Here is a 27993-nt window from a genome sequence, read left to right as displayed (position 1 = left end):
AAATAAATCAAATTTTAAAATATATGTACATATTTAAAAGAAAGAAAACGTATTCGTTTTTTAGGTTAACTTTGTACAATGCATTAAACTTTCTCCCAGGTTCACGTCCCAACTCCCAAGGCCAGCGTGTAGGATGGGATAAGAGCTCACGCTGGACCCAAGCAACGTGCTTCTGATTCACATTCCTCCACTTGGCCCCAGCTGCAAAAGCCAAGCCTGGATCAGCTCTTCCCGGAGTAATAAAAGTCAGTAGTTGATAGCCCAGGCTCTATTAGCAATGGTTCTTAACCTTGGCTGCACAAGAGAATTACCTGGGGAGATTTCAAAAATCCCAGTGCCCAATTAAATCAGAATCCCTGGGCATGGAACTCAGACATCAGTATTTCTGAAACTTCTCCAGGTAACTTCCCCTTGCAGCCAAAGTTGAAACCACAGCCCCTACGCCATCCGTCACCAGCCATGTGACCCCCGACGAGATATTTGACCTCTAAGTACATCAGTCCCCTCGCGGGATGGAGGGATGGCTCCCCGAGCCCACGCAGGCACAGTCGTCAGCACAGTGCCTGCTACAGTCAACCAATCTTGTCCCTTTTAATATTCAGAGAGGGGAATTAACTCTATGAGTGACTGGATTATGATCAGTGGATCAAATCTTATTTCTGCAGCACTCAAAATTTTGTTTAGGAAAGAGACATGGAGGAGAGATGGAGAAGAAAAAGGTGGCAGAGGCAATAGTCACTTCAGGTTCTGTTACTCAGGGCCTGTAGCAACAGCTTCTTTTTTTTTTAAACAGCCCGCTCCCCTCCCCCACCCCAGGTGAAAACATTCTCCTGCTAGTCTCCTGCCAACTGGATGCGGCTCAACACAATGTCTTCCAAATGGTTTCTCTCCATCTGGATGTCTGCCTTCTATTTTATTCTAATTTCTTTAGCTTTTATCCAAAAAAGTCAGTTTTTAAACCACTAAACAATAAGAACTTGTAACTCAAATGATCCAATCTGCAAATGGCAAGATTTGAGTCGTTTGATACCGAGGGCATCAAATACCTAACCCAGGGGTTCTCAACCCCGGCTATATATAAGAATCACTAAGGAAGCCTTAAAAAATGCTCCAGCCCCAACTTCCAGAGATTAATTTAATTGGTCTGGGGTGGGGCCCTATGCATCTATTTAATTTAAAAGCTCCCTCAGATAATTCTAATATATGGCTAGAGCTGAGAACCGCTAACCACACCACCACCAAAAAACAAAAATTTTACCATCTAAGATACCAACTATATTTTAAACACCTCCTGCAATAAACTAAGGTACCTTTCAAGGAAGACACCAAATGCAGGAAGCCTGAAGAGAAAGCCAACTTTGGTAGGAAAGCTGCCCTGCCTACGTCTTTTGACTCAAAAAGCAAATGCAATAATGAACTTCTCATTCCAGTTAAGGTATCTAAGAATATCAGCATCCCCAAAGGGACAGTGAGATCTGCTGAAATAACATATGTTCCCTGTGACTGGATCCATAGATCCTATTTGTTTGAAGAAAAACCTGCACAAATCTAAGACTTTAAACTGAATTAGCACTTACCAACATCTATTCAATAGACAAATTAAGGCTCTAATAAAAGTCATTCCAATCTTGACACTGGATTTATTTATGCATTTTTCAAGAAGTTATAAAGCTTGGATTGAAATCATACTCTGAAAAATACATAAGGTAGCAAACCAATAATTGCTTACAAAAAAAAAAAAAAACAAAAACCCACATACACACAGCAACACACTTCACGAATTTTCAGGTGAGTCAAGGTGACCACTCCAGGAAGGCCACCACCTTACCTCTGAATTTCTTAGGTGGATTGTTAAGGTCCCCGGTTTCTGGCTGTACAACACAACGATCATCAACCAGGCTGCAAAGAAGACACAGATAAAAGCTATATCAAGACAAGGGTAGAAAAATAGAACCCTAAGCACTATGCAAAAATCAGATATCCCAGGGCTTTTCCTGTGCAAAATTTAGAAAATTATGCCATATTCTCCTGCCAGGGAGCTGTTTACACTAGAGGTTTCCTATGCATGGAGCTAAACCTAATCCAAAAGCCCAAGGTTCTGCTTCTGTGATGCTCCTTTCCCTTAACCACATCCACGATGGATCTGCATACAGCACGCAGCATGCTGACGTGGGGAGACACAGCAAGGGGTCAGTGCAGCCAACTAACGCTAGCTGAGGCGGCAACTCTGCCAGGCACTGTACTAGGTCTGGGGACCCGAGGATGAGGATGAAAATGAGCCAGGCCTCTGCCCTTAGGGAGTTCAAGGCTAGTGCAGGAGCTGTAAAAGCCAACTGATAAAGAAAATACAATCTACGGGCTGCAAGAGAAGGAAGAAAAAAATACAGCCAGAAGTGGACTGTGCCTGAGGCCATCTGAGAAGCTGCAGGCAGAGGAAGTTAGAACTACTGGAAGAGCTGAAATATGAGTGGGAGGCTAAAGAGGGAAGCATTTCCAGGTAGAGGGAACCTCGAGTACAAATACAGGGGGATATGAAAGGATTGCGGAGTTTCAAAAGCAACTAGTGGGGAAAGTACCAAAACATCACAAATAAATAAGTCTAAACTACATCAAGATCCAGTATTTAAAGTCCTGACCTATCAATCTAACTGGCATGATTCTTTTAGGAGAACCACTTAAAAATATATTTTTTAATAGATGAGGAAACTGAGGCTCTGTGAAATTACATGACTTGGGCAAGTTCCTAAAACTGGTATTAGTAGGACGGGCTCATTTTCCAAGCGACCACAGAACTTGCTCCCAGCTAACATGCTATGGTCCTCCAGGATTGCTTCCATTACTCTGTGCTGCCTTGTATCCCAAAGGCAAGGTACCGTTCAGCCTTTACTCTCACTGTTTGTTCCTCCAAAATTCACCTCTTAAGGTCCTGCCTGTTCTTCAAGACCCCAATTCAGAGCTCTACCTTCTGCACAAAGTCCCCCCAAGCCTTTCCTGCCCCAGCCACTCCCTGTCTCTCCTCCTCTGTCCTCCCAACCTCACAGACTGAGACTCCAAAGGGGCACCAGGCTACGAGTTCCACAAAAGCAGTAAGCTGCCTGCTTTGCTGCCCAGAAGCCGCCCAACGTTATCAGGTTGGTATCTATTTGGTGGGTAAATCAAAGCGTCCAGAGTAGCTCACCAGCAGTTTGCCTCCGTATAAGACCTCACTGCATGGCCTGAGTTCTTATGCAAAAATCAAGAGCAGAATGTGCATATGTAAAGCCCCTGCCCTGAGCCCCTGCCAGCATAAGTACAGTAATGCCACCAGAGCTAACTTAATACTGGAAAGGGCGGGCTCAGAATCCCAGGTAGGGCTGGGTTAATTAATCAAGTTCTCAAACAAGGAGAATGTGGTAGGAGAAAGGGCCTCAGCTGAGTCTGGAAGACAAATGAATTGTAGTAGATGGGACTCTGCATGACCGTGAGGACATCATTTTACCCCTCTTGGTCTCAGTTTCTTCACCTATAAAATGAAAGGCTTGGTCCCAAGGATTCTCAACTAGGGGGATGCATCAGACTTTGTTTCTACATATACTGACACCAGGACCCTGTCATCCCAGTTTACTAAAGCCGTGTTCCAGGACGGGACCCGAGAACCCTTATTTTTCCTAAGCTCCAAAGGTGATTCCGAAGCGCATCACTGATGAGCGCATGCACACACGCACTGGCTCTCCAAAGTCCTGCTGCAGTTCCAAGGTTCCACGAGTCAAGAAAACCACTCAGAGGTCACCACCACCTACACAGATAAGATGGGGCTGTGGAGCTAGACACCAAGTCCCATGAAGACTGGCAGTCACTCACCGTGGTCCAGGACCAGTACTCCGGAAATGTTAAAAATATGAAAAGGAGGAAGGGAGGTCAAACCTACTTTTCAAATCCATTTTTAACTTGCTGTGCTCAAATATATATATAGGTAACCAAGAAAATAAAGTATTCATCTGAAGGAAGTATTAGTGACCCAAGGTTCAAAAATGAGCCATCCTCACTTAAAAAAAAAAAAAAAAAAAAAACAAGGACGGGGGTGCTCATCATTAATTTGTTTCTAATACTTGAGGAAAACACTTATAAAGCAAAGAGTTTGGACTTCACATGAATTTTAAGAATAGATGCCCAGGAAGCAAGAGAGAAAGGCAAAGAAGGTGCTAAGATTTCAGGGGCTCAGGAGGCCCTGGGGTGGCTGGGAGGACAGAGGTCCCAGGGGAAAGGTGGCATATGGTGGCGTTGAGGCTTAACAGGGCGTCCAGACAGGGGCTGTGGGCAGACAGGGAGGAGGAAGACACTGCCCCGCACAGGGTCACCGTTAGCAGCCTTAGTCTTGGAGCACTGAGTCTTCCGAGCTGTGAAACCCTGGGCATGTGACCTCTCCTCTCTGAAGCTCAGAGGTTTTGCCTCCATAAACAGTGATAATGACAGTTTCATGCTCATCACGAACAGCTGACTGAAGATTAAGGGACAACGCAGACACAGGGCCTGGCACACAGGGAACGCCCACAGGGCTCAGGGAGTGCCATTTATTATTGTTATTGCTGAGAACAAGAAGAGGGTGGAAGATTCAAAACATGGGTGATGAGAAGAGGAAGGAGCCGGCCAAGAAGGGGCAGTCAGAAACGTGCGAGCAGCAGGAGGCCTCTTTGCCAAATGCCACATAAGGTAAATTGTTAAGGGTGGGTCCATAACATAGAGTGGTCAAATGTAGAAACGGTCATTGGATTTGGTGACTTCGTTTTATTAGATGACTTTCGAAAATGAAATTTTATACAATGAGAGAACAGGTTTAATTGAGCTCTAATTGTGCATCTGAAATAACTTACTCCTTGAGGGTGGAGTAACTCAAAGGAGAGCCTGGGAATACTTATTCTGCACAAATACCAGAAAACAAGCATGCTTTAAATAATAGCTAGAATTTTTTTTTTTTTGAAAGGTTTTGGCTGCTATAAGAACAAGGTTCATAGAGAAGCTGTTGGCCTTCCTTCCCCCCATTTAGTTGAGACCAGCTCTTGCCAAATTCAACAATGCCACCCTAGGCCTAACTACTCCTTCCTACACAACGACAATATAGACTATTTTGAAGTTAACCATCTTGATTCTCCATTCTGCTTCTGTCCGCCTTTGGGGCTATTTCACTTCTCATTTCCTCTTCCAGACAATAGGATTAGGAGGAGCAGGGAGAAGATAATCAAATGAGTACATTATGGAATATATTTAATACCCTTAAAAGTTATATAAAGATTGAAGAAAGCACAAAAGAGCAAAAAATCTGATTTACAGAATTTTGTGCAATTTATAACTTTCAAATGCATATAGCAGCTCAAAGTAGGAAAGGTCTGCTTCAAAAAAGAGAGATAAACATCCCAGAAGTCCTGGTCTTTGCTTATATTACAAATGAGTCACTATTTGAAAAGAAGAGCTTTTATAAAACTGAAAAGCACTTCTTTGGAGTCTATAAATATTCATCTTTAAACTTTATTCCATACACTTAGCACTTTCCCCTTTATAGAGGAAGGAACAGCAAATTATAATGAATTCAGAATTAACAGAGTCCTAAACTAACGAGGATTTGCTCTTTCAGAAATAACAGAAAATTGTGTCTTTGGATAAGAGGTTAAACTTAGCCAACATAGGATTTGATATTTGTGATTTCAACCACCCCTGGAAAGCCAAGTAAAATGGTGACATTCTTATGTTAAGAAAAATCACAGTTTTAAGCTGATGTTATGATGTCTTAAATCCCGCCACACAAGAAATTGCATGCTCTTACCCCAAGGTGCTAATAAATCCATTTGTCGATCCTTCGGCGTACAGAGAACAAATGTCTCCAATATGTAGGAAACTAGACATTTTGTCAGACATGTCTTTCTCGAAAATCCTAGACAAAGTAAAATATGCAACATTGTTAGAAGGAAAGAAATGCTCCGAGGGGGAAAAAAAGTCACTAAGAGTTGGCTGAGCTCAATTTTCCAAAGCGCCTTACTTAAAAGTCAAATTTAAATAAGAGTTTGACAGGCAGGCAATTCAATGAGCCAAGTAAGGACATATGCAACAACATTTTTCCCCATATATTATTTAATTTCAGGATATTCCAACCACAGTAACATTTGTTTCTAACAAAACCACGCCTGGATCAGATTCTACAAGTTGAGGACCCTCGATGATAAATACCGCAGTGAATAGAAAGGCTGTAGGGAACTCGGCCAAGAACTCTGCAGTGATTAGGGAGTTGGAAAGTCTGACTTATGAAACATTAACATATTCAATTTGCCTCAGGGAATGTTAAGTCAGAAGGAAACACCTGGTATAAAACTTGGGTCTGGCAAGGCCATAGGGCCCAGGCCAAGGAACCAAAGCAACAAAATGAAATTAATAAAAGGAAACCCGCTAACAAATACCACAAAGTCCCGCGGCCTTTTAAGAATTCAACAACTGTGCGCGCTTCACCCAAATGCTACTGAAATGTCTTTGCTTCTCATCCTTCACCAAGAAACACTTCCAGAGGGGGAAAGGCCTTTAGAGGGCACCTGGCCCAGCCCCTTCTGTATTCGAGCAAGAATAATAAGGTTCCCTGGCCGGGAACGCACAGCTAGTTAGAGCCAGTCCTAGAAAGGCACCTAAGTCTCAGGAAATCTCTACACAGCCCAGAAATCATTAAACACACACACAAATGTCAACAAAAATATTGGTGTGATTCACAGAAACAGCTTTCATCAGGGCCATAAATATTGAGGAGTGGGAGCCAATTGTAAAAAGCTAAACTGACATTTAAAAAACAAACTCATGTGGGCAGACTGTGTGTTGGTGTGGACTGCAGCTAACTGCCCAGAGTTTCCTCAGACTCCTGGTGTGTTGATGCCCAGGGCAACTGAGGTCTGCCCAAGGACCCCTCCTCCAAACCCAGACCCCTTTAGACACCTTTTGCCATCTGTTTACTCAAGTTCCCCTTCCAGAAACCATTTACCCCACACCAGCCACAAGAGTTGTGATGGTGTGGAACAGTACTGCCTGTCCTTCCACTGCTTTCCGGGTGCCAGGTATTCTTTTAGGAAGAATTATGCAGCAATGATCAGCATGAAACTTCGGGAAGCATCCTCCTACCTGAGCTGGAATGCCAGCTGCTGAAAACAAATCGTTAAAGAACTTCAGTTCACTGCTTGTCAGAAGCCACAGGGAAAAGCTAATTTGTTCCCCCCGCCCCAAACAACCCAGACATTGCAAGAGAGATAAAGAGCATTTTATTGAACATGAATTTTTTTTGTAGAGGGAGACAGCAACTGAGAACAGAATAAACTCTCAAACAAAAGAGCCAGCATCTCCAGACCTTGAGGAAAGACACACAAATGATGTGCAGAGGGACAGTTTGCCAAGTACGCCTCTCTGGAACCCTGTCAATCATTGCATCATTTCTTACTAACTGGATATTTTACACCTAAAGGCAAACCAATGTTTTAAACAACATCCAAAAAGGCTGTACAAATGAAAAACATTGAGGGGCATTAATATTTCCCTTATGTGCCTATATTTAAAAGCTTTATGATAAAGGGTGAGAAGTCAGCGTACTCCCGGGACCAATTACTGGAAAACAATTTCTGTTTGCATTTTGAGTCAGACCAAATTTGCGTCTGCACACTCTGGCCTCTCAGAAGGACACCGGGCAGTCGCCAAGTGTAAGAGAGCAGGTATGTGCTCCGGCAAGAGGACTAGAGCCTTGTCCAGTGTGACTAACGCCCTCCTCTTGGGACTGCCCTTCGAATGAGCATTTGGCCCCAGTGGAGACCAGGCCAGGAAATAGTAGTGTGACTGCTGTTTTCTGAACTATTGCCACCAACTGGATACCTTAGTCAAAGATTCCAGGCCCTCAATGGGAAGAAGCAGACACAATTCAGTGTTCTGTAATGGCAAAGCATGATGTACCCAATGTTGCCTGCAGTTAGTAATTGCAACGGATGTCTGGACACTGCATTTCTACAGCCCGGCTCTGCGTATTTCCATTTCTGATAATACTGGCTAGCACTTACCAAGCACTACCATGCCCACCAGTGTGCTAAGGGTCTTACAAATGTTCCCTTACTGAATCCTCATGACCACAACATGAGGTAGGCACTACCATTGTTGCTATTTTATTGTTGAGGACACTGAGGTGCAGAGAGATTAAGATGCCCAAGTCACATATAATTAGCAAGGAGGAGGGCCAGGGTTATAACTCAGGTCTATCTGACTCTTAAGTGGAGCTTTTTATCAACAATGATCCCCGGAACATGAGCTAAAATGTTATAAAATGTTAACCATTCTTATTCTCTGGGTGGTAAGATTAAGAAGAACTGAGTATCTTTTTTTTGAGACAGTCTCACCTGTCACCAGGGCTGGAATGCTGTGGCATCAGCCTAGCTCACAGCAACCTCAAACTCTTGGGCTCAGGTGATCCTCCTGCCTCAGCCTCCTGAGTAGCTGGGACTACAGGCACTTGACACCATACCCAAATAATTTTTTGTTTGTTTGTTTCTATCTTTAGTTGCCAGGCTAATTTTTTTTCTATTTTTAGTAGAGATGGGGGGGGGGTCTCGCTTTTACTCAGGCTGGTCTCGAACTCCTGACCTCAAGCGACCCTCCCACCTTGGCCTCCGAGAGTGCTAGGATTACAGGGGTGAGCCACCACACCAGGCCCTGAGTATCTTCTTTATGCACAATTCTATTCCTAATTTTTCTACCATGGCCATGTAATACTTTCCTAAGTCAGAAAAAAAAATTAAATATCTTCTTTCTAACCAATATGCTTATTAAGTAGACAAGATAATTGAACGAGTAACCTTTAGCCACATTTCCCATTTCCCCCTGAAAACACAGGCCAGTACACCCACCACAGCTAATGATCCTCAACTGGGCGATCTGCCAGGGGTCCCAATTAAAAACAACCAACGAGGGTGGGGAGGACAGATTCTTCCCCAGGGGTCTCAGGCAACAATTCCCCTCACAAAGGACCAGGCAGAAGGCTTCCTTGTCTGGCTAGAAACCCCTGGCGGTGTCCCCTCTCAGTGGAGTGGGGGAAGAGCTGCCGGGGAGGGGGGAGATGTCCTGGTGCAATTATCAGTGATGTCCTGGAAGGAAAAACAAAGGCCGGGAAAGTCAATAGCTCAGGCCTCTGTGGCGGGAGGGGAGGAGGTGGAAAGTCCGCCTGTGAGGGATGGCCCTGGGAGCAACCTTCTGGAAGACTTCCTGTTGTTCAGAAGCAGGGTGGGAGAGCCTGCCTCTTTATCTGATTGTGGGCCATTTGTGCCTGCAACCTTCTAGCAGTTGCACTCAGGGCTCCCGTGTCACTCACAGGATGACAGGGGACCACCTACGAGGAAACAGAGCCGCTCCAACCTGCCAAGGAACTGGGTGACTGTGGGACTTCCAAGGCTGTGTGGACACCCAGGGCTCTTTGCTGACAAGCCGTGTCTGACAAACAGGAGGACGGGTCCAGGTGGTCAGCTCCGGCACCCTGGCTCTCTGTCTCTAAGCTCTGCCTCCCAGCCCCTGTAAACCTCTCTGCTTTCCTTTCCTCGTTTGTAAAATGGGGATGATACTTACTTCAAGAGGTTGCTGTGAGGAATAGATGAAATAATGCCTGAAAAATGTTTGGTGCAGTGGCTGGCATACTTGTATTGCTCAATGCTAGCTATTTTTATTATTCTTTAGTAAGAGATAAAGTGGAATTCTGGAAGATTCTAGAGCTTCAAAATTTAAACTCAGTAAAGGAAAAGATCCTCTGTTAAAAGTCAGCTAGGTATCATAACAAATGAACTCCTGTATGACCTGTGACAATCTATTTCACTTTAGGGAAGATAATTATCCTCCCTAATTCTACTGTTGAGAAAAAGCTGAATAATATGAAATTATACTCAACTCCCAACCACAGAGCATTTCTGGCCTTCTCAAATACACAGAAACATCGAATAAAAGTTGGAAGGAACTCCGTAAAGCATATAATTCCATCTCTCGCCCAGTAATGGAATCCCCCCATAACGTCTCCTGTGGATAGTCTCAGCTTCTGTTTAAACACCGGGCAATTTCATATTCAAACAGCCTTGGTTAAAAAAAAAAAAATTGTTCCTGTACCCTCCCCTACCCCCACAAAAGGAGAGCCACCTCCCAGAACTTTTGCTACTCTTCTGTTCTCTGATGCATCAAAGACTTCTAAACAAGTGAATGCTATCTAGCTTATTTTTCCGTAATACTTGCTTCTCCAGCCTGAGCAACATAGCAAGACCCCATCTCTACAAAAAAAAAAAAAATAGAAAAATTAGCCAGTTGACATGGCATGTGCCTGTAGTCCCAGCTACTCAGGAGGCTGAGGCAGGAGGATCACTTCAGCCTCGGAGTTTGAGGCTGCACTGAGCTCTGACTGTGCCACTGCACTCCAGCCTGGGAGACACAGCAGGATCCTGTCTTATTTAAAACAAACAAACAAAAAACTTGCTTCTTTTTACAAAGTGTCACCATCCTCCCCCATTCCTGATGGGGCATGGCCCTCAGGAGTACCCCTCACCCCCTGGGAGGCAGGAGCTGAGGTTCCTAATTCAAAGTGCTCAGGTTCAAGCCCCAGCTCTGCCACTTACTCACCACAGGACTTCAGGCAAGTTCAGGAACTTCCCTAAGCCTTGCTTTCCCCAGCTGTAAAATGGGTACCTACCTTAGCAGGCTGTCAGGAGCTTCAGCAAGACGGTGTTTATAAAGCATTGGGCAAGCATCTGGCACGAAGCAGGTGTACAATCTACGTAAACTATCACTATTAGACCTTCACCCCCACCCAATCCCACTTTGACCAGTCAGATCACCCATTAAAGTAGGATTCTTCCAGGGTGGCTTGCCCAGGGCAAAGAGAGGTGGATTATTGCCTTTGGGAGATATACATGCTGATGGAGGCCACAGCAGCTTTGCTGAGCCTCCCACCACCCCTGGCTGAGCTCCCTTTGCTCTCCACCAAAACTGCTCCCCAAGCAGTGTGTTAAGAAAAGGGACATTTGAAGCTATTCCTAAGAAAGGTCCAAATAGAAACAAATTCAGAGATGTCCTTGGAGCGCAGAAACCAGAAGGGGTGGTCGTGCTGCTCTCTGCCTCCTCTGCACCTCTCCCAGTCTTCTCGTCCACTCTGCTGGCTCCAGTCAGCACTACATGACGAGGACTCATGGCCAAGAGCCACTAGGCTTCTGCTCCTGGCTGCCCACGGCATCTTAACATAGCACAGAGAATTCCCCTGTCTGCTCCTCCTCCTCATACCCACTTCTCAGCTACCACACCCCAAGCCTGGTGGCACTGTCAGTCTTCCCTGTCTCCTTGTCCCCGCACAGGGCCCTTGCCCATGTTGTGCTCTCAAGCCCACAGCCCTCTCATCCCTAGCCCACCCCTTGCTCTAGTTAAAGTCAAGTCACCCTTCAGATCTCAATTCAATCACCTTTTTCACCAGAAAATATTTCCCAACCTCCCAGATAAGGTCAAATTCCACTTTTACAACCTCTCTGCACCATGGATCTCTCCTTCCCAGCCTTCATCTTAATCACAAATTCACATTTATTTGTGTAATTCCTGTCTGACACCCGCACAAGGCACACACTGCATTCTAGAGACCTGTTTGGGATCCATTTTGTACACAACTGTATTCCCAACACCAATGCCTGGCACATAGTAGGTGCTCCGTAAAAATCTGTCAAGCCAATTAATGAAGAAGTCTAATCAAGCATCAAATCTCATTGATTTTAAGCTTTGCTATAGCCCCTGAACCTTCTAACTCTTTTGAACGCCACCCTGCAACCTCAGTCTCAGCCAGTATCATTTCTCACCTGGACTCCACAAAGCCTTTCAACTCATGTCTCTGATTCTGTCTTTCCTCCTCAATCTATTCTGCACACAACAGCCAGCATGATATTCTAGAAACATAAATCAGACCACACCATTCCCTGCTTAAAAACTTCCAAAATCTCTTTGAAACTCTTCATGATCTAGCCCCTGCCTACGTCTACCCCCGCCCTCCATACTTCAGCCATAATGAACTTTTTCTAGGCCCCCCAACATTCTGTACGCCCCTCCGTCCCCTGGGCCTTTGCACATGCTGCCTAAGACATTTACCCCCTTTCCCTACCACTACTTGCAGCCAACTCCCATTCACTTTTACAGCCCCAGTTTGACGTCACCACCACTGGGAAGCCCTCTCTGACCTCCCAAATCTGGGTTGTATGTCCCCAACATACTTCTCTCTGTAGCATCCCATCACCCTACCTGGGCCGCAACCACTGTCCTAACATTGCTTATTCACTTGTTTACTTATCTGTCTTCTCCACAAGAGTGCACACCCACGAGAGCAAGGATTACAGTTGTCATCTTCCCGACTGCACCCAACCACCTGGTACAGTGCCTGGGACACAGCAATCAAACCTGAGTTCAGTGTCACTGTAGTGCCATCCTGTACGCTGCCTAGAAGAGTTTACACTGATTTTTAAGTAATTGTTTTCCCAAACAAATTAAAACCAAGTTTACACTGTCGTGTTAACAGAAGCCGATTTGCCCTTTACAGCAGATTTCTACAAGAAATCTGGGAGCAAGAAACAAAATTTCTAACTTTTATCCCCATTGACCAATCCTTTTTTATGTCCAAAATAGCTGTGAATGCTGACAAGAATGTACACTTGAGGCCAGGCACCGTGGCTCATGCCTGTAATCCTAGCACTTCGGGAGGCCGAGGCCGGAGAATCACTTGAGTCCACGAGTTTGAGTCTGCAGCAAACTGAACTCCACCTGGGGCAACAGAGCAAGACCCTGTCTCAAAAAAAAGAAAAAATGTACACTTGGAAACACAGAACACCTGGGTTTGAATTCCTGCTTTATCAATATACCAGTTGTGTATCCTTAAGCAACTTACATAACTCCTATGAACCTGAGCTCCCTTATCTGTTGAAAAAAAAGGGGGGCAACCCTTCATATTTCTCTGGGTCCTTGTGGGGAGTAAATCAAATAATCCACACAAAGTGCTCAAGACAATATCTGGCCTTTACTAGGTGCTCATTTTTATATTTTTGAATGAGACTGAAAGAAAAACATCCACTTTTGTTCCAAGTTTTCACTCAGCTATCTAACTTGATATATGCTTCTTACTTGGTCAACACTGTTGGAAACACATCCGAAGAATTGTTTAAATCCTCTGTAAGTTATGAGGTGGCTGATGTTGGGAAAGCACAACCAAAGTATCACTGCTTCTGGTACCCAAATCCACAACACCCAAGATAGCCAAACCTCAATTCAACTCCCCCTTCTTCTAACATCAAACCAAGTCCCTGCTGGGAGTGGTGGTGGAAACCTCTTCAAAGGGATGATAATTCAATATTTAGAACTTCTTCCACTTTGGTGTTAAAACAGGCCAAAGCACAGCCTCACCAAAAAAGAAATGTGCTCATTTAATTTTAAGCAGCTCAAGATAGGTTTTAGATTTTTTCTTTGCTAAAAGCTTTGAATGTGGCAGAAAACTCACTCATTTGACTGTGTCAGAAAACTCATTTATTGGAATTTTTTCCACCTATTATTTCTCCTGCACACACTTAACTAATTGCATTATATTCACTTTTATAAAAAAAAAAAATTCTCGACTTTCGCCTACACACAATTTAGAATTGAAAAGTTAGCAACTCCTGAAACTGAGACTAAAGTAGAATACTTTCAATAAGCAAGAAGTTACCTAAGGTATCACTTCATCCTCAAGGGTAGATGGGCATGGGAGAAAATCAGAAACTGACTTTATACCAGTTAACAGACCCCAAAACTACAGACGTGCAGGTTTTTATTGACACACAGAGGTAATCCTCCCTTGTTTAATTAAGATGAAGCCACCTGGCCATTGGGGTGAACAGCCTGCCTTTCAGTGTGTTCTCTGGGGGGTGAGGGAAGTCCCATTGACAGTCTGACCTTAATGAGGCCTTTGCAAAGCACTGGGGGTCAGACACTTAGGACCCCCTGCCATGCCTACACCCCTAGTGCACCACTGATTTCCTAATGACCAAGCACCCATGTGTTTTAACACCCAATTACCTTAACAGTGGGAATCTTATATACATCACCCAAGACACATACATGCAAACTACTCCCCAGAGGCCTGGATTTGTAATCATTTACACTTCTTAAACAGTTAAGCTGGCTAGCAAGGACTATATCTCATTTATTATTAATAAATTCCAGCTGGTTCCTGTAACACCAGTTGTAACAGAACCTAAAAGCAATAAAGTGTCAAGGACAATCCAATTCCTATTGTAGGACACAACTTCACCTGAGGTCAAAAGCCACAAGAAGAATCAAGTAAGGGTTGCAGACTAACAACTATAAAGGAAGTTGCATTAGATGCTGCTATTCTTAGGCACAGAGAGGAAACTATGCTTTATAATTTTTTAATGATCCATCCCCCTGCAAAACTTCTGGACTGTTTGGTATAACCTTGCTCATCACAAAAAGATGAACTGATACCACCAGTTTCCAAGTTGTCAGTGTTCCTTTGCATTCAGGAGGAGCTTTAGCTTGGAAGTAATTTTGTTTTGCAAAAACAACTGAAAGGTGTTCCCATGCATGAACAGAAAGATCTGATACGATACCCAGAATTAGGGATGTTCAGTTGCATCCTGCCACTTAAGCCCTCAACTTCTCCCTCTCTCAAATGTTCTACGTCACCACCCAATCTTTCAAATTACCCATCTATCCTATGAGCCAGTGGCTCTCAACAGCAGCTCCAGTTTCAGGGAAACTTCAAGGTCAAAACTGTTTTCATAACACCAAGGTATTATTTGCCTTTTCGCTCCATCTTTCACACATGTGCAGTGGAGTTTTCCAGAGGCTACAAGGCATATGATGTCACAACAGACTGAAGGCAGGAAGAGATAGAAGATATGTGCATCCAGCTATCTTCTATTAAGCCAGACTTCAAAGTGATTTGCAAAAAAGTGCATAACAATGCCACTCTTCTCATAAAACGTTTTGTTTTGGAAAACATAGTTATTATTCATTTTAAAAAGTTACTATGTTAATGTGTAACAGGTTTTTTAAATGTTTTCTTAGTGTTAATTTTCTCAGTGTTAATTTCTTATACGGTAAACACAGACAGAACTAACTCACCTCAACTAGAAGTTATTTGGGGTCCTCAATAGTTTTTAAGCATGTAAAGAGCTCCTGAGAGCCAACAGTTTGGAAAATGCTGCTATAAACTTTTCTTTGATTAAGATGTTCTCTGGCATTGGATGTGTGCTTAGAACTCACACTTTACAAACTTCATAAATTTATATAAAAGTATGAAAATGTAAAAAATACAACCGAACAGCCAGGGCTTTGGAGAGTGTACCCCTCGATTTGAAACCTAAATCCTCTTTTTTATTGAGCACATTTATTGATAGCTACTAAGTACCAGCACTACTCCAGGCGTTGGGGATACAGGACAAGCCAAGCCAGACAAGGCCCCTGCTCACATGACACCTGTAACCCAGTGAAGGCAGGCAGACAGCGTACAAATACATGAGATAAAACAAGTAAGACAAATCAGATAGTGATAAGCACACCCAAAGAATTAAAACTGGATGATATGATTGAGTGACAGCTTAATTTTGGCTGGTCAGAGCAAACAAGATGAGAACATTTAAGCTAAGACCTGAAAGTCAAGAGAGGCAGTCATGCAAAAAACTCAGGCGGAAGAGCATTTTAGGTAGAGCAAACAGCCAGTACAAAGACCCTAAGGCAGAAAAAAACTTGGCAAGTTCGGGAAACAGAAAGCCAGCCCAAAGTCGGTAGCATTAATGGGGAAAAGAAGAAAGTACAGGGTGAGGTCAGGTAGAAAAGCCAGGGCCAGTGGGACCTCACAAGCCAGCGTGAAAAGTGTGCCCTTTATTCTAAGTATGATGGGAAGATCATAACCTTGATCAAGTTACTTACATTTTCTGGCCCTCAATTTCCTCATCTGCAGAGTGGGGGAAATGAGGGCTTATCTCATACAGTTATGCTGAGGATTAAATAAGAAAATAATCCGCTTACTTAGCACATGGGAAGGGGAACACAAGAAATGCTCCTGTTTGCTGTTATTATTCTACTTCTAATCTGCTCTGTTTTCTGCTCTTATAAACTACTCTTTTCAAACTTCTTAGGGCTTACAATCAGTTGAGGATCAGCCCTACCAACCAGCAAGTTTTAAATGAACATAAAAAAGGCAAATGTAATGAAATGCATTTACCTGAGCGTGTCAGTGCCAACTCCAACAGGCCATTCTCCCTGCTATTTCTAATACCAAAACCACCAAAGCACAGCCAGGTGAGGACCGCATGATTGCGTCACATTCACATAACATCCTCTGTGTCCACCCTTCAGTCACCAAGCTTTGCCACTTGGCTCCAAAGCACAATGCGTTTGGACAGTCATTCTTCTGCTGAAGAACGTAGCCAATGAAAATCCATCAGCCTTCCCTGTTCTTTCTTGGCATGTCCACACTCCCTCCACCTCCTAAAAAACAAAGGGCCCTTGCCAAAGTCCTTTGGTGCTGGTTTCGTTACTGCTTGCCTTAAAAACAATAAAATCAAAAAGCTGCCTTTAAAGTTAGGCATATCCATGAAGGCTTAAAAGCATCTGGAGAGCCAAGAGACCATATGGCAGCTGGCCCTTGCTGGACCACGGAGAAAGACCAACACAAAAAGGCCCTGCTTCCATTTTTAGGTCAAGCAGCCCCCAGAGGGGCAGGTTAACCATGGACAGAACCATGCAAACCACAAGGTCTTTCAGAGGAAAGACAACAGTGTGCCCAGAAAAAGGAAGAGTTTCTGGCATTTGATCAATCTCCTGGCAAGAGGCCAAGGAAACTCCCTCCAGAGGAGCACAAGTCTCCTACGACGTCCTCACCCAGGTACATATATGGTAATATGGCTGTAAATACAGAGCAGAGAAAACCTAACACATTTACGGTGGACTCTTCCAAGAGGGATCAAAAAGGTTCTCTTTACAACAGTTTCTGCTTCTGTTACTGGGCACTCTCGGGGTTAATTTCAGAACTTCCTCTGAGCAAAGACGCCTGACGATATCATCTTTGTTGTGAAATGAGGATGAAGAGCAAGACGTTCTTGAGTTGGACACGATGCCCCCCTGCTCTCCACACGTTTTCAAGCACCCTCTCCTTGACTCCTTGTCCCATTAGCTGCTCATCAGATTGTCCTCAGGCACGTCTCGTGTCCCCATCACCAGACAATTTATTCTATCGCAAAAAAGCACGGCTCTCACAGCATAGAAAATTGCATTCTGCTTTCGTTTTCAGCCAGTCCCAAAGGAAGTCACCAACTCAGAAGTTTCAACTTTAAGCGAGGCCCTTCATGACAATCTCAGAAACAGCAGTTGTAAATCTGAAGTTCGGAGCGATTCTCTAGTGTTGCTCATTATACATCCCCCCAACACAGACACACAAAAGTAAACCTACTCGCTTTTTCACAAACATGTCCGCTAAATAACCTACTCTCAAAACAGGTACACCATATACACACAGTTATTGCTCAAAAAAGATGCCAATACTGACATGTGCTCTCAGCTCTTCAATTCATTCCTCAAGGCCAAACAAAGCAAGAGAAGCCAACCAAAAGTTCACAGTTGCCCAGAGAAGTTTAGACCTGGTGGGTACAGGATCATTTAGCCAAAATTCTTCATTATATACGTAGAGAAAAACCAACCAACCTGAAGTCCAGTCACACAGCCAATCAGTGGCCAAACCTGGACCACAGGGCTCGCGATACCAAGGCCAGTGCTAGTGGGAGGTGGGGAAAGGTTATTTATTTTGTTAAAAAGTTGAAGTCAGCCCCAGCCTGAGGAGACACCTCTCTGCCCACACAGCCTAAACCACAAAAAACCAGCAAATCAAGTTAGGTCAATATCCTCAGAGAGAGATAAAAATCGCACTAAGCTTGAAAAATTCACTGGAGGACAAGGTTTCTCAACCTTGGAACTACTGACATTTGGAGCAGATAGTTCTCCCTTGTGTGTGTGGCGGGGGGACTGTCCTGTGCAATGTAGGATGTTGAACAGCGTCCCTGGCCTCTGCCCACAAGGAGCCACCAGCCCCCTCCCCCTGGTCCCCCAAGATGTAACAACCAAACATGCCTCCAGACAATACCAAAGGAACCCTGGAAATCACCAAAATCACCACCAGCCCCATCCACACCCCTGCCCCTGCCTTGGAAACCACTGCTCTAGGACATAGGTCTTGCTTTGTTTTTCTTTTTTTATCTCTAAGACCTTTTGCAAACATTTATTATTATACGACTTGGCAGCAATGACCCGAAGCAGGTATTTTTACACCTATTCTACAGAAGGGGAAACAGACGCACAGATGTTCCGTGTTTTGCCCGTACCCTAGAAGCAGTCAACAGTCACCACCGTGTGCTCCCGTGTCCCCAGCTGGTGGCTCGGCAGGGCAATACCCTCACAACCTGAAAGCAGCCTTGTTTCACTACCTGATTCTTCCTCCCACTCCCTGGTACTAATACTCAACAATCCCCCAAGCCAAACGTCCTCTCGAGAGTTGTGCTGAACATCTCAAGAGCTACCATAAGAAACTGCTTAATACATTTCTGCATGGTCCTCACCTCGCTCTCCCCGGCTTTGTAAGCAATATGCCGATTCAAGAAATATTTAATCAGAGGAGGGATATTATAAAACACTAGATTCTTCTAAACAGCAGACTACAGCCTTTAACAGGAGACAAAACATGTATAATATATAAATTACTTCATTCAACAAATATTTTGGGAGCACTTCCTATGTGCCAGGGAGTCTTGTGGATGTAAAAAAAAAAAAAAAACAAAGTCCTGTGAGGAAAATAGGTTTCAGTGCCCTGGAGTTTCAAATGACAGATTTTCAAGTACCAGGTAAAGCTTCCCAGAGGAGGAAGCATTTGGGTAGGCCCTAAAGGAACAGAAGGATTTGGCAAGGTAGATACAGAGCAGGTGGGGGAGGGTACAGCAGTCAGAACATGATCTCTCTCTCTCTCTCTCTCTCATATACATACACACACACACACACACACACACACACGACAAGGCAAATAAAATGAATGTCCCTGGTCTGGGTGTTGTATCAGCTTTTTCTGTTCAGAAATATGTGCCTGGGATGCTTTTAAGCTGTTCTTGCAAAACAAAATCACTTCCCAGATAAAGTTCCTCCTGAAATGCAAACGAACACCACGGCACTTGGAGGCTAGTGGTATTTTTCTTATGTTCATCTTTCTCTGATGTACAACTTTATACCAAGCAATCAAGAAGTTCTGCTAATGGGACAGGTCAGAAAACATTATAAGACATAAATTCCTCTAGGTATCTGACAGCAGTAGCTTAAAATGCAGATTTGGTTTTGGTTTATATTGGTGACTTCACAACCCTAAGTAGGTTCTACATGTAGTTTCGGTCTCTATCTACCTCTATGTGAACAGCCAATAAAAGTGTCCTCCAAATGTAAGCATAAAAGTTCCTATTTTTGACAGAGAATTCCCCCAGAACTACTCACTCTCACCTTAGGCTGGTGATGTAGCCTGCCTTTCCACTTAATTGAAAATGAAAAAACTGCCAGGTGTATGTACAAAGGTCGGCTTCAACAGGTGAAAGCCACGAAAAAAACAAAGGAACCATAAAAAGACAAGTACTGAAAAAGTACGGGGGCAAGCATTCTCCAGTACAGATTGTCTCATACGTTCACGTGTGTGTGAATCACCTGCAGATCTCGCTAAAATGCAGGTTCTGATTCAGTAGGTCTGGGGTGCGGTCTGACAGTCTGCAATCGCTAACAAGTTCCCAGCTGAAGCCAATAATGCTGGGCTGGAGACCACACTTGGAGAAGCAAAGATACAGAACAGTATTTCTCAAACTTTTGACTACAACCTACAGTAAGACAAGTATTGAACTTACAAAGTAATGTTCGTTGTGTGTGCGCATGTATGTGTATGTGTGAGACAGAAAGAGAGGGGGAATTTTGTTGCAATGAACACAGTTCTTAACTACCCATGCGATACATGTTGATGTTTTCTATTCTAGTCTACTTCATTAAAAAAAAAAAAAAAGTTGATCAAGGCCCACTAAATTGATTTCACGACCTCTTTGTGAGTTGCCATGCAGTTTGAAAAACAGGGATGCAGAACAAAAGTAACATTTCTGCCTATCTGGGGAGGACTACTGTGTCTTAGCCACAGTGCACTAAGGCTAAACTGAGACTAATTTTTTTTTTTTTTAAAGTTAAGATTATGTTCAGAATTCTTTGCAAAAAGGCAAAAAAGTGTTAATTGCATTTTGGAAATGCCTATGTTAAAAATGTTCAGGTGTTTTCTTCATTTTAATTTCTGTTTTCTCACCTGTAAGATGAGAAGGATAAGAGTACCTATCTAGCCCTACACAGAGATCTCTAAGACCATTTTTCTTAAAAGAACAAGGACTCCTTGGAGAAAAGGCTGATTCCAGGTCTGGGACAAGAAACAGAAGGTGAGCCTAGAACACCTTGTCATACAGAAAGCAAGAAAGCAAGAGACTCCAAGGGCTGTGTGAACATCTCAGGAACCAACTGAATAGCCTCTCTCTTGCTGACCAGAGAACTAATGGATTGAGGCACGAGCATCAATTGCTGCAATACCAGAGGAGACATCTCATACTCCTCTGAGTGAAGTTCACAAAGTAGACCTGGCAAAAAAAAAAAAAAGAGAGAGAGAGAGAGAGAGAGAGAGAAAGAGCCTGACTCTGACCAAGCCTCTACATCCAACTACCAAATTAGGGTAGATAGAGGGAAGAGAGAAAAATGCTCAGCCACACCGCACTGAGGCAGTCAGCAAAATCCAAACTGTAGGGACATCTGTCACTCAGTTTCTTCAATAACAACCAAAAAAAGCATGGAGATAAAAGAGGTATAGAGGATATATTGAGATTAATAAAGACATAGCCATTTATAATGTATCCACCTTATTTGGATCCTAATTCAAACTGTTTAGTGTATGTGTAAATTATATGTATTTCTATACAAACATGTATGTATGTACATATGTATCTCAAGGAAGCATGAACACAGACTCAATAAAAATGAAATCCCAACAAAGGGACACTTGTAAAAATGAGACACAGATGTCTATTAACAAGATAAGATGTTCAGGATGTACTGAGTGGGCAAAAGGTAATTACCAAATGGGAGGTACTCTAAGTTCCTTTTTATGATATTTAAATACACATATAATTTTTACATATGTATACCAAGGGGAAAAGCCTGGAACCCTAATCTTGGATGGTTGGAAAGGATTATGTTTTGTTATATTGCTTATCTTTATTTCCTAATGTTTCATTACAATGAGTATGCATATCTTTTTTTTTGTCTTTAAATTTTTTTTCTTTTATAGAGATACAGTCTCGCTATGTTGCCCAGGGTGGAGCGCAGTGGCTATGACAGCTCATTGCAATCAAAGCTCCTTGCATCTTGAACTCCCAGACTCCAGCAATCCTCCCATCTAAGCCTTCCGAGCAGCTGGGACTACGGGTGTGTGCTGCCTGAATGTGCATATCTTATGTAATAAGTGACAAAATTTGAGGTTTAAGTTTTGCACATATGTAGGGATCCACTTATCGGGAGGGAGAATCACTGATGTAAAACTTATTTCCCAAGGACACTGGAGAGCACATCAGTCCTCCTGGGTAATTCCCTCAAAATGACACTGGACACACGGCAGGGTGGCAATAGGGCATAGGTTTGTGTTGAAGCCCCAGGATTATCATTAGGCTCTTTGAATTTGCTGTTGAACCAAGTGTAGGTTCACCCATTTATCAAAGAAGACTGCTCTCCTACTGAAGTGAATCCCAGGTTAAGTCATGTGATTAACCAGACAGTCTAGAAATCTGGGTTTTACCCCCTATCAAGTTCCCATCTGGTATGTGATCTTGCCAGCCTCACCAGAGTCTCTTCAGAAAGGACAATGTAGTTCAGTGATGTTGAAAACCACAATGTGAATTCTGTAAGAGCACAAGTCCTCAGGTAAATCACTGTCGACCTGCAAAATCCAGCCTCTATGCCATAGGTCCCTGACTCCCGCTCCTTAGGCTGTGGCCACCCTGGAGCCCCCCTCCTTCCTCCAACATGTCACACCTGCTCCCATTTCAGGGCCTTCGTACTCATTGCTCTGGATATGTGAAACACCTTTTCCCCAGTATCTACAGGGCGAACTAGCTCACCTCCTTTACACCTGTGCTCAAATGTCACCATATTAAAGATGCAATCCCCACCTGAGTGCTCCCTTAACACCCCTTACCCCATTTTGTTGCTGTTCTTACATACTGGAGTAAAATAACATAAAATTCACCAGTTTTAAGGGTTACAATTCAGTGGCATTAGGTATACCGACATTGTTGTGCAACCATCACCACCATCCCTTTCCAGAACTTTTTCATTCTTCTAGACTGAAATTCTGTATCCATTAAATAAACTCCCCATTTCTCCTTCTCTTTCACCCAGCACCATTCTACTTTGTCTCTAGGAATCTGACTACTCTAGGTACTTCATATAAGTGAAATCATACAGTATGTGTCCTTCTGTGACTGGCTTCTGTCACTCAGCACAATGTTTTCAAAGGTTCATCCATTTTGTAGCATGTGTCACATTCACCTTCCTTTGTCAGGTGAATTATTTCATACATGTATTATATAATATTCCATTATATGTACATTTCACATTTTGTTTATCTGTTCATTCGTTGATAAGACACAGGTTGTTTCCGCCTCTTGGCTACTTGATAATGCTTCTATCGACATGGTATACAAATATCTGCTCAAGTCCCTACTTTACTTTCAATTCTTTTTTTTTGTTTTGTTTTTTTTTTTTTTGAGACAGAGTGTCACTCTGTTGCCCAGGCTAGAGTGAGTGCCGTGGCGTCAGCCTAGCTCACAGCAACCTCAAACTCCTGGGCTCAAGCGATCCTCCTGTCTCAGCCTCCCGAGTAGCTGGGACTACAGGCATGCGCCACCATGCCCGGCTAATTTTTTCTATATATATTTTTAGCTGTCCATATAATTTCTTTCTATTTTTAGTAGAGATGGGGTCTCGCTCTTGCTCAGGCTGGTCTCGAACTCCTGAGCTCAAACGATCCGCCCACCTCGGCCTCCCAGAGTGCTAGGATTACAGGCGTGAGCCACCGCGCCCGGCCTTACTTTCAATTCTTTTGAGTATATACCTACAAGTGGAATCACCCAATCACATGGTAATTCTATGTTTCTTCTTTTTTTTTTTTTTGAGGGACCCCCATACTGAAATTTGTTGAATAAAGAATAAAACACTTGAATCGCAACTTTAACAGGCATTAGAATCTGATAAATAGATTTATCATACCAAATGCCTTAAACTACGTCCAATTTAGGGACTCTAAAGTTCAAGAGGTGATGGTTTCACTAGTTTATTCAGCTCATCCTCATTAGCAATCATCTCAGAACCACAGACACTAAGACAATTGAAAGGAATCACAGAAGTTATGTCATTAATCTCACTGACTTCAAGCCTTAATTGCATTCATCAAATGAACCATGCAAAAACTTAAAACAGCAACAATAAAAAAAATTGCATATACTTCTAGTTAACAGAAAGCCTGCAAATGCAATGTGTTTTATTTTAAAAAAATCAAACCAATAGCAAACAAGATGGGACACTGGCCTTGTGTAGACTCCCTAATTAGATGTATCCAAACACAGCTTGACCTAGAAACTTAACTCCAGGCCTACTTTTATTTTGTTTGTTTTTTTTCCTGTTGTTCATATTTGGTGTTTATTTCATTTTGGTTTTTTTTTTTTTTTAAGAGTTGCTTGTGAAAAAAAAGTCAGAGTTTCCATGAGATCATTATAAATGAGCTGAAAAGCAATGTGATTTTTTTCTCTGGAAATCAGTTGGTTATACACCATTGGAGTAGAGGTTTCTTTTTTCTTTTTTTCCCTCAATCATTCTTTCCCTCTCATATCCGGTCTTCCTCAGTTGAAAATAACTTGAGGAAAAAGACAAATGATGCTTGTGGAGTTCACCTATTTCTTCTCTTCTAAGCAACCATTCCGTTTCTCATTCCTAAAGAAAAGATGCCAATTCCTTCCAAAAACACCCACTTTGTTTAAACTGGTAATACTATTGTCAACCCCAAATGACTTTCATGGGTTTCAATGTGGAAGCCAGAGTAATTCATTTAGAACATGAAGAACTTTCCCTGCCTGATAAGGGTGAAGTCTTTCTGTTCTGATTTGAATTATTCAACGAGCAGATTGCACTCAACACACATACACGCAAATGTACTAGAAAGAAACGAAAAAGAAAAATGTTCTGCACAACTGGTCACAAAACAAATTGGAGGGTATATGAAAAGATATCAACATTTCACAGTTCAGACTAACTACAGTTTAAACTTTCGAATTACTCAGATGGAGAAACACCCGATCCTTTCAACCTGCTCAGATGCTTTGATGTAGATGATCAAGACGTATTTCAGTTTATGCCACGAGCCTAATGCTCAACTTAGACAATGTTCCCTATGGTTTGGTTTTGCTTCTTTCTACTCTCCTCATTTCAGGCTTTCAACATACAGCTTTCCAAAATGAACTCATTACAATATCTAACGCCTCCTCAAATATCCACACTTTTATCCCTATGTCTGTGGCTACATCATTCCCTTCTTACATCAAGGTTAAGTATTGTTATTTCACCACTGGTGAGACAAGAGCAAGTTATTTCATCAATAGCAGTAAGTTTACCATTTTTCCCAGCATCCTTCTCACCGCCCCCACCACCCACTTAGGTCCACGTGTGGGACGCAGCACAGTCCATCCCACCGCCTGGGCTTCTACCTTGCCTCCACTTCACACTTAGCTACTGAGGCAAACGATGGCACTCTCTGCAGCCCAGTTTCTTCACCTGTACCCGACTCACAGGGTTTCTGTGATAAATGGCTCTGGACCTGGCATACAAGTATTTAATGTGTCAATCTTAATATTCTTCTTCTCTTAGAGAAGAGTCGGTGGATCAGTTTCTCCTTATCTACAGCTTACTCTGAAGAGGGGAACTGGACCCAGTTCTTGGCCCTCTGAATGCTCACACAGCCATGTGAGTCAATAAAAGAACTCCAAGAAGAAACTAGACCTCACATATCCAAAGGCTTCTCACTCCGCCAGTACTCCTGAGGATCTTATCAACAGGAAACAAAAGCACTATACTACTATAATGAAGTGTCTGACTTTTATTTTCTAAATTAGAAAACCCCAAAGATTGTAGCCCAGGGAACAGCTAAATATTTAGAAAGTTGAAGAAGTTACTAAGACCCAGCCACTCACCCCTACCCCACTCCCATTACCCTGATGTTTACCCTGTTCCTGACCATTTCAAAAGAAAAGACTTTTGGTGGCCAAATCTGCAGCAATGGGGATGTACATGCACCCGTTGAAACCTCCCTCTCTTCAAGTGCAGTCTGACCATTTTGGGGAAAAAACAGGAATTATTGTGTTTACAGATAAATGCTGCCCTCAGCTCATATTCCATGACAGGCACCAAAACAACACGGACCCCTCAGATTCTCTGATATTCAGGTGGGTTGAGTTAAGGGCTGGAAGCTAGTATCTATATTTTAAGAACTTACTTCCCTTTTTAAAGTTCAAATTCTTTCTATTTGCAGCAACCACTTTCATTTCTTGCAATCCAGCCTACTCTGATTAAGTACACATTCACAGTAAGAAAAAAGAAAGTGACTATTTTGAAAGAGAGAGCAGTTAATTTTTGCTTACATATCTTGGCAGATGAAATGCACTGCATCCTTCAGAATTCAAATCACCAGCACTCCTCTCAGGCCAGCAACGGGCCACCCCTTTATTGCTTTATTTAATGGCTTTTTCTTTCTCCTCTCTCATAAACCTTCAGGCTGCTTCAGTTCTGAACCATGTTGGAAAGTGCTAGGGCCTGTCTACTGGATCTCCACTCCCTAAAGCCCTCGCCAAAGGCAGTCACAAATTTCGAAGACAGAGCTATGGAGTTTGTTTTTTCTTTCCTACTCCCCACCTCCATGGCTGTTTAGAGAGGACTTAAAACAGGCTTAGGACAAAAAACTCATTATTGACTACAGCACTCACCTGACCGGAGTCAGGCACTCTGTTGCCAAAACAGGCCCAGCCAGGGGTGCAAATCCTGCTCCTCTGGAGTCAGCTCCTAGATATTTAAAAAGAAAGAAGACTGAGTAGGAGAGCAGAGAAGGTAGGTCTCTAAAAGAAAGGCTCCAAATTCCAGGTTTCCACCTTCTGAAGCCTCCTTCCCTGGAGAGACCCGCCTCCAAACTTGGCAGGCAGGTTGGTGGGATCACTTGGGCGAATATCACAGGAAACCACGCTGACTTATTTCCAGTCTGTAACTGACAAGTGCGACTAGGGCACGCACAAACTTCGAACGTGCTAGTGCTGGAGGATGGAACTAAGGGAAGTGTCTGGCAGATCCCAAAGCACTTGTTTCCCAGAGCGGAGGCCAAGTATTCGAAGCCCGCATCCTCACTGGGCATGAGCTTCGTCCACACTTCATCCTTCACCGCTCCCCCGGTTTTCTTCCGTTTTTTAAAACCCTCCCCACGGGGGCCCCCACACATGCATTATTCTCGCAACCATACAGCGCGAGAGAGGGCTACATTTTTAGAAAGGCTGTTTCCTTGAGCAGACGCATATGACACCCCCACAACCTCCCTCCAAAAAAAAAAAACTATTTCCTGCAGCTGCAGCAACAGTTTCCAACTTGGGGGAATGCCATTCCAGTCCAGGATGGGGAGTCCTCAAAGCCACGCACTAAAGTAGAGGATATTTGGATTTTTTTAAGCCTCAAATGAGCACCTCCCCACCCCACCCCCAAAAAACTGCCCGCAGGAAAAAAAAAAAACAAAAAAAAACACCCAAATGCATGCCAAGTGCATGCACATCCACCAAGAACTCCCAGAGAGCGGGGCAAAAACTTCTACGCCTGGGGAGCCGGTGCCAACTCCCCGCGCCCTCTGCCCGGCCCCAACCGCTACCTTGGTGCCCGGGGAGCCACGCCGGTTTGGGGGAGCAGGGCGAGGAGAGGGGTTAGCAGCCGCTGGGTAATCCCATGTCCGCGAAGAGGGAGCTCGTTCCGTTAGGATGGAAGCGGAACACCCACACCTCCTCTCGGCGTGCGCTTTCTCTCTCCTCCCCCTGCCTCCTCCTCCTCCACCACCTCCTCCTCCTCCTCCTCTCCTCCCACCCCAGCGAGCTTGAGGAAACGCTTCAGCAGCACATCCACATGGTTACTGCACTTTGAAGTGGCTCCTGGCGCCTTATATAGGCCGGGAAGCTCCCTGGGCAATGTAGTCCGAGTCCCGGGTCGCGGCGGCGCCTGGGGCTGCGCGGAGGGACTACAAGTCCCAGAATCCCCGGGGCTCCCAGGCTGGGCTCTAAATAGACGCGCGCGGGGATCGGGGAGGGGCGTCCTGCTGGCTGTCCTGGGTGGGGAGCTAGTTCCTTGGGAGGGTCGGCGGTGCTTGGAGCCCGCGACCCCAAGCCTCCCCTGGGGGGCACCCCCAGCCCCTGGGGACTCTTCTCTGGCTGCCCCCCCTTCCCTGGAATGCAGGTGTCCCTGGGGGCCAGGGAGAGGGGAGGAGCTCGGCTTTCTGCTTTGGGAAGTTTTTACAAGCTGCTACCCCCCTCCCCCTGCCTTGGGTCCCCGAGCCAAGAATTTCAGAAATCCGGGGCACAGAAACGCCAGTGTTTGCGGTCAAGGATTAAAAGCGCGAGGTTGTCTTTATTTAACCTGGTTCGCCCTGCTCGGATTTGCACGAAAAACTGAGTCTGGGAGCGACGGTCCACGCAAGCGGGGACATGGGCAAGTCGTGTGAGAGCACTTTTCTGAACCCAAACCGTGTGTCTTTCGTCGCCTCGCGGGAGGTAAAGAAACACAAACCTCTCC

General features: G+C 44.0%; 1 protein-coding gene across 1 annotated transcript in view; it reads right to left on the bottom strand.

Annotated features, from left to right (window-relative positions):
- The window catches only part of ITPR1 (inositol 1,4,5-trisphosphate receptor type 1), a 320526-nt gene extending 293235 nt beyond the window's left edge, over positions 1-27291 (bottom strand). The window contains exons 1-4 of the mRNA XM_069476048.1: positions 27083-27291; positions 26163-26238; positions 5798-5905; positions 1829-1899 (exon numbers count right to left, since the gene is read on the bottom strand). Of these exons, the coding sequence (XP_069332149.1) occupies positions 1829-1899; positions 5798-5889 (163 nt within the window). The 5' untranslated portion in view covers positions 5890-5905; positions 26163-26238; positions 27083-27291. The remainder of the gene's footprint in view (positions 1-1828; positions 1900-5797; positions 5906-26162; positions 26239-27082) is intronic.
- Between the last annotated feature and the right edge of the window lie 702 nt (positions 27292-27993).

Source organism: Eulemur rufifrons, chromosome 7 (assembly GCF_041146395.1).
Source record: "Eulemur rufifrons isolate Redbay chromosome 7, OSU_ERuf_1, whole genome shotgun sequence".
NCBI lineage: Eukaryota > Metazoa > Chordata > Mammalia > Primates > Lemuridae > Eulemur > Eulemur rufifrons.
This window is presented reverse-complemented; position numbering and strand designations above follow the sequence as displayed.